Below are 13,361 nucleotides of genomic sequence, written 5' to 3'. Positions count from 1 at the left end.
AACCACAGTCCTGATGCTTCACTAGATAATGACTGTCTGTATCTATGCTACCAGCCTCTGCTGTCTGGGAACAAGGAGCATTAGAGTTTATAGCTAAGCAGGAACAAGAATTTCCATCCTGTGTAATACTTTTCCACTTCAAAATGTATTTTCACTCCAAAAAGGAGAAAACAATGAATAACAGTGAGACAAACTGTCTTTTGAAGTAATATTTCAAGAACTCCTTTTGGTTACTTCTACAAAAATGAACTCTTCTTCCTTTCAGGAACCCATGCATGGTTACTAAAATACTTGACAGTGTATATGTAGAGTATCTGTCTTATAAGTAGACAACAAATTAACCCTCTAATGTCTGGAAAATATGTTGGCAAAGAGTAAATGCTGCAGTAGTGATGGAAGATTTTCAACCTAAAGCTGAAGAAAAGTAGCCCACTTTTTATAACATTTGTTCCTAAAATTAAATTTCTGACATCTGTTCAAAGAGAAACAAATACTCACTTATCACAACATGGTTTCTTTCCAGAGCTGGAGGCAGACAAATGATAAATTACATATGCTTGCAATCACACTTCCATTGATCTATAAATGACCTGTAAAACCAAAGGTTTTTTCCTGAGAACTCTTCACCCTGCGCCGAACCTTGGAAACAAACTTTCACAGCAGAATATGCTGTTTGTAATGACTATTTTTTGCATGTACATACCAAGACAAATCATGACCTCATTATTTGGCAAAATCTGCAATGCCATCTACCCAACTTTACAACTTCATCTTAATTAATATTTTTAATGGAATTGCTCAATATTTGGAAGCTATTAACACTTTATTTAATGTGACTGGAACTTTTTTGTTTTCCCCAGGTATCAACAGTGCCAGAATTTGGCCGCATAATAATTTATACTACCAGCCTTCGTGTGGTGAGAACCACTTTTGAAAGATGTGAACTGGTTAGAAAGATATTTCAAAACCACAGAGTTAAATTTGAAGAAAAAAACATTGCTCTGAACAGCGATTATGGAAAAGAACTAGATGAAAGATGCAGGAGGGTCTGTGAAGTTCCCTCACTTCCAGTTGTGTTTATCGATGGCCATTACCTTGGGGTAAGTAAAACATGAGCCTATGTTTTATTCTGCAGTCTGGAAGTAAAGGAGAAAATCTTGATGAATGAGAAGCAAAGGTTTTATAAAATTGTTTGTAATGCTGGAATGATGGGAACAATCAAAGACAGAGATCCCTTTGTGGGATGTGCAACACAGATGCACACTGGCGGGTTTGATCTGAAGATGCAAAAGGTGAGTGGGGAGAGGCTATCAAGAGGGGAGTAAGATGCTATAATACAATCAAATTTATTTCATGTTTCTTAAAAATAGCATATCTTTGTAGTTGAAACCGTTACAATCCTAGAGAAATATATTTCTTTTTTCCTCATGGGAACCTGTGTGTATGATTGAATCAGGAAGATGAATACACACAGCAGAGACCTTTCATTTAGTAATATCTGTGTTGAATATGAAATAAACAGCTTGGGGTATCAGGCCTTAAACATGAATTGAATTTCATGCAATGTAGTCTGCATCAGGCATCTGCAATCAAGTGAATGATGTTTGAGGTACAGAATTGGTTAATACTTAATGTTAGAAAATTGTAGCAGTCAATGAGAAACAAAAAAAGCCCAACTCTGCCCTGTTGAAAGGCAACTCCAAATTGAAAACTAGAATCACAGAATCATAGAATATCTTGGGTTGCAAGGAACATCTATATGTCATCTAGTCCAAACCCCCTACAATAAGCAGGTTATCTCACACGAGAACAGACTGCTCAGAGCCCCATCAAGCCTAACCTAGAGTGTCTCTAGGGACGGGGGCCCTACCACCTCTCTAAGCAACCTGTTCCAGTGATCCACCACCCCCTTATTAAATAACTTTTTCCTAATGTGCAACCTAAATCTCCCTTCTCTAGCTTGAAACCATTACCCCTTGTCCTATTGTTACATGCCGTAGTGATCAAGTCTTCCCCAGCCTTCTTACAGGCCCCTTTCAGGTATTGGAAGGTCTCTATGTGGTTCCTCTGGAGTCTTTGCTTCAGGCTGTACAACTACAACTCCCTCAGCTTGTCTTCATAAGAGAGGTGCTCCAGCTCTCTGATAATTTTTGTTGCAATCCTCTGGACACAGTGAACTTGGCCTTGTTGAACCTTATGAGGTTCCTCTGGGTCCACTTCTCCAGCTTGTCCATGTCATAATCCAAATTTGTACCCTGCTATTTGTACCCTGTACCTCTGAGTCTATATTTGAAACCATCTTTTCATTAAGACCAGCCTGTACTTTTGAAATTTATTTCTCAGAAACTGAAAAAAACCCAGACTTTAAAAGAAAGGGATTCTCTAAAGTGGCACAAAGAGAACAGCTTGAGAGCTCGGAGAAGGTATTTGTCTTGGGAAGTAAAGAACTAGCAATTAGCATCAACAGTGAGACTGTGATTTATGAAGGAAAACTATATTTAAACGCAGCAGGGTTATTGTATTTGTATTGCTTGACACATTAATTTTCACAAAATACTTAAATATAAAATAAAATGCAATCAACAATCAGGGCATAAGTGAAAACTTAAGCCTGTAAAAACACTCAAACACCCTTTCTACCCTTTCTCCCCACCGGATTCCTAGCTCTCAGTGTGTTCTGATAGAGGTGGGCTTCCCTGAACACTCTAATAAATGTTTTTGCTGGTACTGGGCTCACCAGACCACTGCACCAACTGCAAGACCACCTGTATGCAGAATACTACCAGAGTGAATTTTCCTTCCTAGTAGAGAATGCTTTTATGAAAAGCCTGCGTTAGACATTTCTCCAGCCACCCATGAACAGAAGTGCTTCATTCAAAAGCAGCTTAAGATGTAACAGGATTCAAACTAAGATTTGCCCACCTGTCATGTTAAAAATACAAGTGAGTTATGACCAAGACCAAGAAAATCTCAGTCTATGTGTCATCAATTTGTCAAAATAATTTAGTTAAAATACCGAAACACACTGAATGATTTATTTGCTTAGTTCCAGGTAAGGCCTGGTTACAGTCATGTTGATGTGATGCACGGCCCATTATTTCACTGCTGCTTTCTTTTTCTATTAGCAAGGTGATGGTTAACTTGTCTTTTAACAGAGGAGCAACAGTGTAACAAGCCATGTAATCTCATTAAAACTATTCCATTAAATATTTTGGAGCAGCATAGAAAGGAAGGAAAGTGAATTAGGAAGCTGTCTGTCTGTGGGAGAGAAAAGTGTAGCTGCTCAGCTACCTGCTAACAGGTACTCAGGAAGTTATACCTCCTGTAGGTATGAAATGAAGAAAGAATTTAGTGTTCTTGTCTACAGCTATTTGTCACAGCACAGTCACTCCATTTATTAACGGACGGAAAAAACATATTGATCTGCAAAAACCAGAACAAAATCAGACTTCAGGGGTGTTTTTTCCCTACTAAACAAACAAATAAACAAACAAACAAATAAATATTAGTGAGGCACACTGTGTTGAAATGGAGCAGATTTTAGCTCCAGGAAAAGATTATAGTTATTCCACGTAGCAGCAGTATTATTTGTGGAGAATCTGCTTTGTGAGCAGGGAGTGTGGTCCATGTCCACCTGCTCTGCTCATGGGGAACATCACTGCCAGCCTGGACAGTAGCAGCCCTTTGCTCTGCCGATGTGGGTGCCCTCACCTGTACTCACGGATGAGGTTTCTGCCCTTAGCTGCTCTCCACTAACTGCCATCTCACTACAGGAGCACTCTCTAATGTGTAGTTGAGATGAATCAGGATGGGTAAACCAAGACCTAAGGGAAGGAATGGGTCTGGTGGGGTGATAGGGGGGGACAGCCCCAGCGTCAACATGTCACTGGCATTAGCAAGGTGACCTGTGTCCACACATTCTGCTTGGTAAATATGGCATACCCCACAGTTTTCATTTATTTGTCTTAATATGGTTTCATAAGAGAGGCTGGCATTCATATACTCAGGAAGAGAAATAAGAGGGCAGGAGGGCACTTTGCATATCAAGAAGGTCTGGACATTGGGTAATCATCCCCCATCTCTGTCAGCTCTGTCAATGACTGCTGGATGTGGCACCTTAAAGAAGACAATACATCAGTAGCTCCAAGGATACTAAGTTGATTTGAACTTGTACTGGGCTTATGTGTCATTAAAATGTGATTGAGAACTAATGACAGAATTTGGTCTTGTTGGTAACCGTGGACATTTCTATAGTGCCTTTGATGATAATTGACTTCTGATATGCAAATGCAATACAGAAATCCAGAAGCCTGCTGTGTCAGTAAGTTAATATTGCAATATTTTCTCTTTTTCTCTCTATCTCTCTTTTTAAAACTTTGACTGGCAAATCCCTCCCTGAAGAAGACTGCATGTAGCAATACAAAGGAGAATCTATATTGAGCCAGGCACCTTTCAATAAGTCATAAGGAGGAAAAAATCAAACTCTAATTAAAATGTGAACAGTTTTGAAAGGGAACATGATCATTTTTAATGAGATAAATGTAACAATAGCAGCAGAAGACACCATATGGGCATCAGATAGAATACATGGTACCCAAGCTGTTCAGAAGCAGGGACAAGGTTGCTAGAGCACTGCAGGCTGTGTGGATAAATCTTCACAGCGCTGTGGAATTTGTCACTGCCTGCACAGGAGGAACAGAACAAACTAGTGACTTGAGCAGAAGCCACAGAAAAATCATATTTATTCCTTGTCAAGCAAAGTCTTCCATGCTGCAGTACAGCAGGTTTTTTAATCTTCTTATTTCTTCAAGATTGTGTTATTGTGTTTCTTGGCACACAGTCTAAATACCAGCCTGTCAAGAAATTGCAGGTTCTTTCTGCAGCATGCTCTTTACCAGCTGATCTAATCCTTCCTTTTCACCTGAGGCTGTCTCCATCTGAAATGGAATTATGCCATCTGCTGGGATATCAAAGCAGACTAGAAAATGGCTTCCAAAAACCAGAAAACAACACATACATAAAAAAAATAAAATAAAAGAATAAAAAGAAAAAAAAAGGTATTTATTGACTCTTTAGCAAAGGCACTCTGGGCTGTTTGCTGTTTGAGGTTTATGTTATGTAAAGACCCACTCTGCTGGATAAGAGATGCACATTAAAAAGAGCAATTAGAGTAATCTTTAGTAAACATGTTAGCATGCCTCATACTAGTTTTAAAATACGAGTTTTTATTTCTCTCTTTAAATATGTGACTGAATTCAGTATTCACCTGCCTTATAAACCTACCTGAATGTTTTTCAAATATGTGAATTTATTTTTTTTTTCCCCCGTAAAAAACTGTTTCCTATTTAGATCTCCTAGCTGTAATTAATCCACTTGGTAAATATGGCATACCCCACAGTTTTCATTTATTTGTCTTAATATGGTTTCATAAGAGAGGCTGGCATTCATATACTCAGGAAGAGAAATAAGAGGGCAGGAGGGCACTTTGCATATCAAGAAGGTCTGGACATTGGGTAATCATCCCCCATCTCTGTCAGCTCTGTCAATGACTGCTGGATGTGGCACCTTAAAGAAGACAATACATCAGTAGCTCCAAGGATACTAAGTTGATTTGAACTTGTACTGGGCTTATGTGTCATTAAAATGTGATTGAGAACTAATGACAGAATTTGGTCTTGTTGGTAACCGTGGACATTTCTATAGTGCCTTTGATGATAATTGACTTCTGATATGCAAATGCAATACAGAAATCCAGAAGCCTGCTGTGTCAGTAAGTTAATATTGCAATATTTTCTCTTTTTCTCTCTATCTCTCTTTTTAAAACTTTGACTGGCAAATCCCTCCCTGAAGAAGACTGCATGTAGCAATACAAAGGAGAATCTATATTGAGCCAGGCACCTTTCAATAAGTCATAAGGAGGAAAAAATCAAACTCTAATTAAAATGTGAACAGTTTTGAAAGGGAACATGATCATTTTTAATGAGATAAATGTAACAATAGCAGCAGAAGACACCATATGGGCATCAGATAGAATACATGGTACCCAAGCTGTTCAGAAGCAGGGACAAGGTTGCTAGAGCACTGCAGGCTGTGTGGATAAATCTTCACAGCGCTGTGGAATTTGTCACTGCCTGCACAGGAGGAACAGAACAAACTAGTGACTTGAGCAGAAGCCACAGAAAAATCATATTTATTCCTTGTCAAGCAAAGTCTTCCATGCTGCAGTACAGCAGGTTTTTTAATCTTCTTATTTCTTCAAGATTGTGTTATTGTGTTTCTTGGCACACAGTCTAAATACCAGCCTGTCAAGAAATTGCAGGTTCTTTCTGCAGCATGCTCTTTACCAGCTGATCTAATCCTTCCTTTTCACCTGAGGCTGTCTCCATCTGAAATGGAATTATGCCATCTGCTGGGATATCAAAGCAGACTAGAAAATGGCTTCCAAAACACATACATAAAAAAAATAAAATAAAAGAATAAAAAGAAAAAAAAAGGTATTTATTGACTCTTTAGCAAAGGCACTCTGGGCTGTTTGCTGTTTGAGGTTTATGTTATGTAAAGACCCACTCTGCTGGATAAGAGATGCACATTAAAAAGAGCAATTAGAGTAATCTTTAGTAAACATGTTAGCATGCCTCATACTAGTTTTAAAATACGAGTTTTTATTTCTCTCTTTAAATATGTGACTGAATTCAGTATTCACCTGCCTTATAAACCTACCTGAATGTTTTTCAAATATGTGAATTTATTTTTTTTTTCCCCCGTAAAAAACTGTTTCCTATTTAGATCTCCTAGCTGTAATTAATCCACAAATGAGATTTACAGTAAAATTGTTTTATTGAACTTTTTGATTATGGTTATTTCCTAAGAATGATGAGGCTAGTTTTTTAATTGACTTGTCAAAAATATCTGTGTAACATTTTTTGTTATGCAGGTAATAACAGCTCCCTTTCTGCTGCTCTCCAGTGCCATATGTGTTTAGTCGCTCTCAATTGACTCCATGTTTTGTTAAACACTTTCTCCTGGCAATCACTGGATGAGGTGGTATAAATGTCTCCGTGGCAGTAAAACCATGATGCAATCATTGCATCAAGTCACCCAGCATATTCCCCCTTGCTTCTTCCATTCTGCGGTTTAACATTTCAGGTACAGCAGGATGTAATTTCTCAGATAGCTCTTTACATATAAATCTTTCAGTTTTTACATATAAAATCCAACATTTCTAGTGCTGGTACTATATCACAGTGTCAGTTTTCTCAGTTTATGGGCAGATTTCCAGGTATTTAGTCATCTTCCATGTGTGTCTGCTGCCACCTTGTCATGGGAGGTGTAAGCCTGAAGAGCTTGTGAGCTTTGGGCAAAGTCAGAGGTATATACAGCCTGTCCCTTTGCTAAGCCACAGTGAAAAAACATGGCAGGCCCAGTAAGGTTAAAGGTGTGTGTTTGCATTCTGCTGTCTTAGCAAGAGGCCTCTCCCATAAACTTAGCAAAATTTTTTTTTTAAGGAGATGAGGTAGGTGACTTATCTGCACAGCAAATATGTCCATAGGGGAGATGCTGCAGAGGCACGGTCATTCTTCTCTGCATAGAAGGAAGTGTGTGGAAAAAAGGCTACTTCCCAAAATCAGCACAGTAAGATGTATTCCTTGAGGAAGAATTACATTGTGAAAATCCAAGATAGGTGAGCACCAAAGTGGCTTAGTGACAGGACAGAGCTGGGACAGACCTTGGATTTATCCTAGTTCTGCAATTTGTGGGACTGTACCTGAGATACAATGCTAGTTTCTGGATATTTTTAAGAGATAAAATTGGGAAAAATATCCTGAAGAATAAAAATGGTCTCATAAACCTGTTGAGTGATTTAGCCAAGTCTGTGGCATTTCCTTGCCCAAAGAAAGGCAAGGACCTGACCACAGCCCCTGGGCTCATCCACCATTGCAGAAAGCTACAGAAGGTAGTAGATAAAGGATTTACAGGCTAGTGCTTTGAAATTTAGCTCATTAACAAGACTGAAAACTCTCTTCTCCCTGCTGCTTCGCTAAACCTTCTGGCCCTTGTCCCTCATGCTTCTTATGTGAGTCTTTAACATTTCACATTCCTTTGTGGATAATCGTGGACTGAGTACAATCTAGGAAGAAAAAGAAAAGTATAATTTTTTGGTCAGAAAGCAGCTATTTGATTATTTAACAGCTGATTTAATTACTTTATTAATTGCAGTCTGTGTGTGTTAATATTCGCGTACCCAAAGGGAAGATAAACCTCTGCAAAAGATCTTTTATTGAAATTTCTCCTGAGGCAGCTGTTAATCAGAAAAGACATGCTGAAACACTTAAACACGTTGATAGCCATTCGGACCTTTGGTTTTTAATTTAAAAACCATGGTAATGAGGCTTTCCACTTTGAAAGTAACACAGCTGGCTGACTGAATGTCATCTGAAATATAAATCCTTTAAAATATGAATCTATAATGGGAAACCTGTCAGATTTTTAATTACACTGCTGCAAAAGCCACTCAGCATTATCACAGCATCACTGTAACAAGGAGCAGAAGCCACAGGAATGGTTTTGCCAGCTGTTGCCACAGAGAGGAGAATCTTTCTGAAATGGAGGTGAAACAGGGCTTGTCTAGCTTAAGGAATTTGTAGTGCTGCAATTACATCAATAAAGCTGCAAATCCTTTATGTCTGTGAATCAAACAGAAAGCATAAGCTTTGTCTTATGCCACTGCAGTGTATTCAGGCTCTGAGCTAAAAGTCTGTGGGCTGCCTTGGCCAACCCCGGCTTTGTTGTGCCAATCATGCCTGTGGACCATTCAGTGTGAAAGCAGAGAAAGATTAGAGTGCAAGCCTGAAAGGGGCTGACAGGCTGCTAAAAGCTGCTCTGCTGGGACATGGAAAAGCCTAATGCATATGTTGAAGCTGGAACTCTCTGTGCCCATGATCTGTAACAGATTTCAACAGAAGAGTCAGCGCTAGTAAGGCTAGCAGCTCTGCGTCTCCTGTCATCTTCTGTGACTAATTAACCACAACAAATTACCATGTAGATACTTTTTTTTTTTAAAAAAACCAAAACCCACAAAACAACAAACCCTGTTTGAAAGTGCTGCAACTGTAAGTGTAGCATTCACTGAAAAAGTGGGACTCACATCCACTAAAATACTAATAATTTCCTTTTTAACTGAAATGAAAATAATTATAAGCAGAGTAAAAAATACTACTTTTTTTTTTCTTTTTTTTTTTTTTTTTTTTGTGCAAAGCCAGACAAAAAAGACTTTCTATAGGTAAACTAACCTTAGTTGGCTTTCATACAAAATCCTTTGCAATGTTTTGGTGGCCCTTAGTTATCTTTCAGGCTACATACTTGTAGCCTCTGCAGTCCCCAGCAAGGCACTGTCAATTGTTGGACACTTATGTACACGTTAGTTACACGTTTTTTGTGTTCCACAGAATCTTTTACTGTATCTCCCAGTAACAAGGAGAGTGGTGCTGCTGGGGAGCTGGGGTTGAGAGCCCCTTCAGCTGACCATGGGCAGCCGAAAGTTATGGCACATTCAAGCCCTGTGCCAGCATACCAGCCCATCTCATTGCTCCTGGATGAAGCAGATATGAAGATGAAATGTAACAGGCTGGGCATGCAGAGACTAGGAAACTGAGGCAATACAATGGCATGAACCCTCATCCTGTTCTAGATGTAGTCAGTCATTCTTAGCAGTGCGTAAGGGCTGTGCAGTTCCTTCCATCTGTGCCTCACTTCATTTTCTGTATATATATATATTTTTGTGATTCACTATTTAAAAGTGTCTATAAGTGTTTGGTACTATTTAGTATTCAGGGAATTTGGTTACATAAATGAAGTGAAAGCATTCAGTTGTGGCTCTCTATTAGAAGAAAAGGGGAAAAAAATTACATCGTCTTTGACACTTTAATTTTGTCTATAATAATCTCTTAGCATTTCATTTACTTTCAGGATAATAAACCAACAACACTTCAGTACTGCCTCGACTCAGATCACAGAACCCCTCAGAGGCCTAATGTACTCAGACTTAATTATTATTACGCATTCTTGTGTCTAACTTCAATGTTGTTACACTATTTTCATTACCTTTCTTCTTCTTTTGTTATACAATAGGCATATAACATTTTAATTCAATGCTCAGCTGCCAGAATATTTGAAATAGAATTTCCCCCTCTAATTTAGCTGCATTCTCTGATGTGTTGTTTATTTATATATTGTAATTTTTGACACAATAACTAGACATTTTTTATTTCATCAGGAAACACACCCTGTAAAATAAAGTTAAAACAATCAGAATTTCCAAGCTGTGTCACCTTTTACAAAAAGGAGAGAATGGTAACAAACTTCAGGCACTACTGTCAGAACTGCAATTAGATTCTCCTCTTCTTATAGCTTTCCTAAGGTTGACCTAATTACAAAATACTTAATGTGAGTCAAAATTGTCCTTAGCCTGTTTAAATTTTCAGGACCAAATCTTCTAATCATGTCTCTCTTTTTTTCAATACTACATTGGCTGACCTTTTTCTTCTTTTTTTACTAATAGGGTGCTGAGAAAATTTTACTAATGAATGAATCTGGGGAACTGCAGGATCTCTTAACCAAAATCGAGGTAATCATATTTCTGCAAATAAATATAGGGTATATACATTGAGTATTTGTAATTACATAGATTTTTTTTAAATCCTTTTACTTTTTTCTATTATAAACTGGTGACCCTGATTATTTTTTTTTTCCCCCTTTGAATGAATGATATCATATTTTAACAGTCCATTAAGTTTGCAGAAAAGTGAATGGCAGTAGCATCAAACCAAAATGTACATCTCTATTTTCTCTTGAATTTGCCACAGCAGGAAAGGCAAGTAATTTTCCCTTTCCCATAACTTTTAATATAATCTTTGGTATTTAACCATCACCATCCCCTGGGGGAGCCAGGTTTCTCATGGGGCTGCTGTACCCCCTGCCTGTGCACTGCAGTGAACACACTGGGAACCTGCACATCTGCATTCTGGCTAGACCTACAGCTAGATATCTACAAAATCTATATGAATTCTGGAAGTTCCCAATTACACCAATTTGCACAAATTTCAAATTACAGGTTATCATTCCTTCTTCAAGCTCTTCATTTGTCCATTAAGTTCTCCCAGGGCAAGTTTGCCTTTTATTGTGAACAGCTGATGCATGCTCCTGAGGACACTTGAAGTGGGGGTCTGCTCTCTCAGCTTTTTCTGTAAGCTATAATCTCTGTTGGTCATCACTGCCAGTCTTGCGCTGTTGGCTGTTCAAGACATTTGCTGGTTTCCTTTGGATAGCCTGCAAGAAGAACATACTGGGGAGATGTGTGTCATAATGTCTGTTTTAGCAGAAATCTCTTTGGTTTTCTTGATGGACCATACAAGGACTACTTACCTTTACATACTTTAGTATACTCTCATAATAATTTGTGACTAATTTTTAAGTGATGCGTAATTCCTCAGACTAACAGTAGTAGAAATGGTATGGATTTTTGTTCTTCCTCTGTAAATTAATCTATGAAGTCTTTACTCAACAGTGCAATGTTAAAGCCACACATCTGTGCTGTGGTAAGTATTCAGTGGGGTGTACCTTTTATTTCTCTGATGTAGAACTCTCACTAAACAAACTAGCAATATTTTCAGCAAGTGAATCTTAAAGATGCCTTTGAAATCTTTTCTGGTGTTTGCCATTATTTTTAATCCAACACAAAATAGAGTAAAGTTACTGTTTCACTCAGAAGTTAGGACAATTGAGGGAGCTTAGGCCTTGCTTGCAGCAATTTTCTGCAGGTATAATTGTTGAATATTGATGATCTTGCTTCTTTACACTTAAACCAACATTCTACACACATAAATTTGGCTACACCACTTGTTTCCTCAAGCACTACTTGTCAGAAGCTATGATTTGCTTTTTGATATGATCAGTTCTAACTGTAATAGGAACTATATGTTCAGCAAGAGCATGCAAATGCTAAAAGTCATAATATCTTAGCATACAGCATAGAAAACATAACATCAACATACACTGCCTGGAGTTTTAGAGTCAATCAATTGCAATACTTTATAGAATTGATTTTGTCCTAAATCACATCAGAGTAATGTATGCAAGCTATCCTTTAGGTAGATATATTGGCAAATATGACCACAGGCTACTAGGGCCTAATCTGACTGATGAACCTGCAGTGAGCATCTTTGACCATTGCATGTGGATCTGACCAATGAAAATGGCAAATGTATTGGTCTTCCATGGTGATATTCCTCGGGATGGGGCAGTGGGTATTACTCAAGACAGGAGGCAGAAGATATATTCTCAGCTTTCCTGGAACCCTTATTGTTTTAAAATGTATGATGATTGGTGAGGTAACATTTTTATCTTTTTCATATTCTTCTTTGAGCAGAGAGTCCAACATCCTCATGAATGCCTCTCTTGTGGGGGCTTTGGTTTCCTGCCGTGCTCAGCGTGCCATGGGAGCAAGATGTCTGTGTTTCGGAACTGCTTTACGGACTCATTCAAAGCCCTCAAGTGCACAGCTTGCAATGAGAACGGGCTACAGCGCTGCATGAGCTGTGCAGGTTAAAAATGGCATCTCTATATGTACAAACTGATTTTATGGAACTGCACCAGTTTGTAATATGATTTTTTAAAAATTAATCCGTTTATCCAATTCAGTCAATAAAAATCCCTTTGTAGTATACTTCTGCTGGTTTGATCATTTGAGCCATTTAAACTTGGGTCATTAACCTTATAGTGAACTCTGAAATATTTTTTTCTACTTTCTTTATAGAGAGGTATGTAGTCTGCAAATCTCATTATCAACCTTTTGGATGTGGGGTCTTTCCTTTCATCAGCAACAGTATGTGTTTCTGAGTCATGCCCTCAAGATTACAGCAGAACGAAAACCTTCAGATTATTGTGTAGCTTCTGCTTTCAAGATCAGGGAGAATAAAGAATTTGTGATGTGGTCAAGTCCAAGATCATTTCACTCAGTGCTTCCCTGAAAAGTTGCTATGGCTGAATTCTGGCCTGTATTCTAAGTGCCAATGGAAGAACAGAAACATTCTTTAAAATCCCATCTATCAGCTTTCTCTTTTAGTACGACTTTGCATTTGGTAGTAAATATTGTTACCCAGCTACATAAACGTTTAACACAGTTGTTGATCACCATTGTACTACCTCTTTATGATCCTACATATAGTGATCAAGTATGAACACCAGATAGCTTTATAAATTGCATATACAGTAATTGAGGCTGAGATGTTTGCTTTTTCAGCTTAGTAGCTGTTGTGTGTTTGATGGCCAGCTTGGTGTGAGTGTCTTGGGGCAGCAGTTCTCTC

At 38.3% G+C, this 13,361-nt stretch overlaps 1 protein-coding gene across 1 annotated transcript in view; it reads left to right on the top strand.

The window, feature by feature from the left end:
- GRXCR1 (glutaredoxin, cysteine rich 1) overlaps positions 1–12,604 on the top strand; it is a 41,780-nt gene extending 29,176 nt beyond the window's left edge. The window contains exons 4-6 of the mRNA XM_010006090.1: positions 877–1,100; positions 10,559–10,624; positions 12,425–12,604. Coding sequence (XP_010004392.1) covers positions 877–1,100; positions 10,559–10,624; positions 12,425–12,604 — 470 coding nt within the window. The remainder of the gene's footprint in view (positions 1–876; positions 1,101–10,558; positions 10,625–12,424) is intronic.
- Positions 12,605–13,361: the final 757 nt, after the last annotated feature.

The sequence above is a fragment of the Chaetura pelagica genome, unplaced genomic scaffold (genome assembly GCF_000747805.2).
Source record: "Chaetura pelagica isolate M959 unplaced genomic scaffold, ChaPel_1.0 scaffold189, whole genome shotgun sequence".
NCBI classification, from domain to species: Eukaryota; Metazoa; Chordata; class Aves; order Apodiformes; family Apodidae; genus Chaetura; species Chaetura pelagica.
Note: the sequence above shows the minus strand (reverse complement) of the source record. Positions and strands in the feature narration are given on the sequence as shown.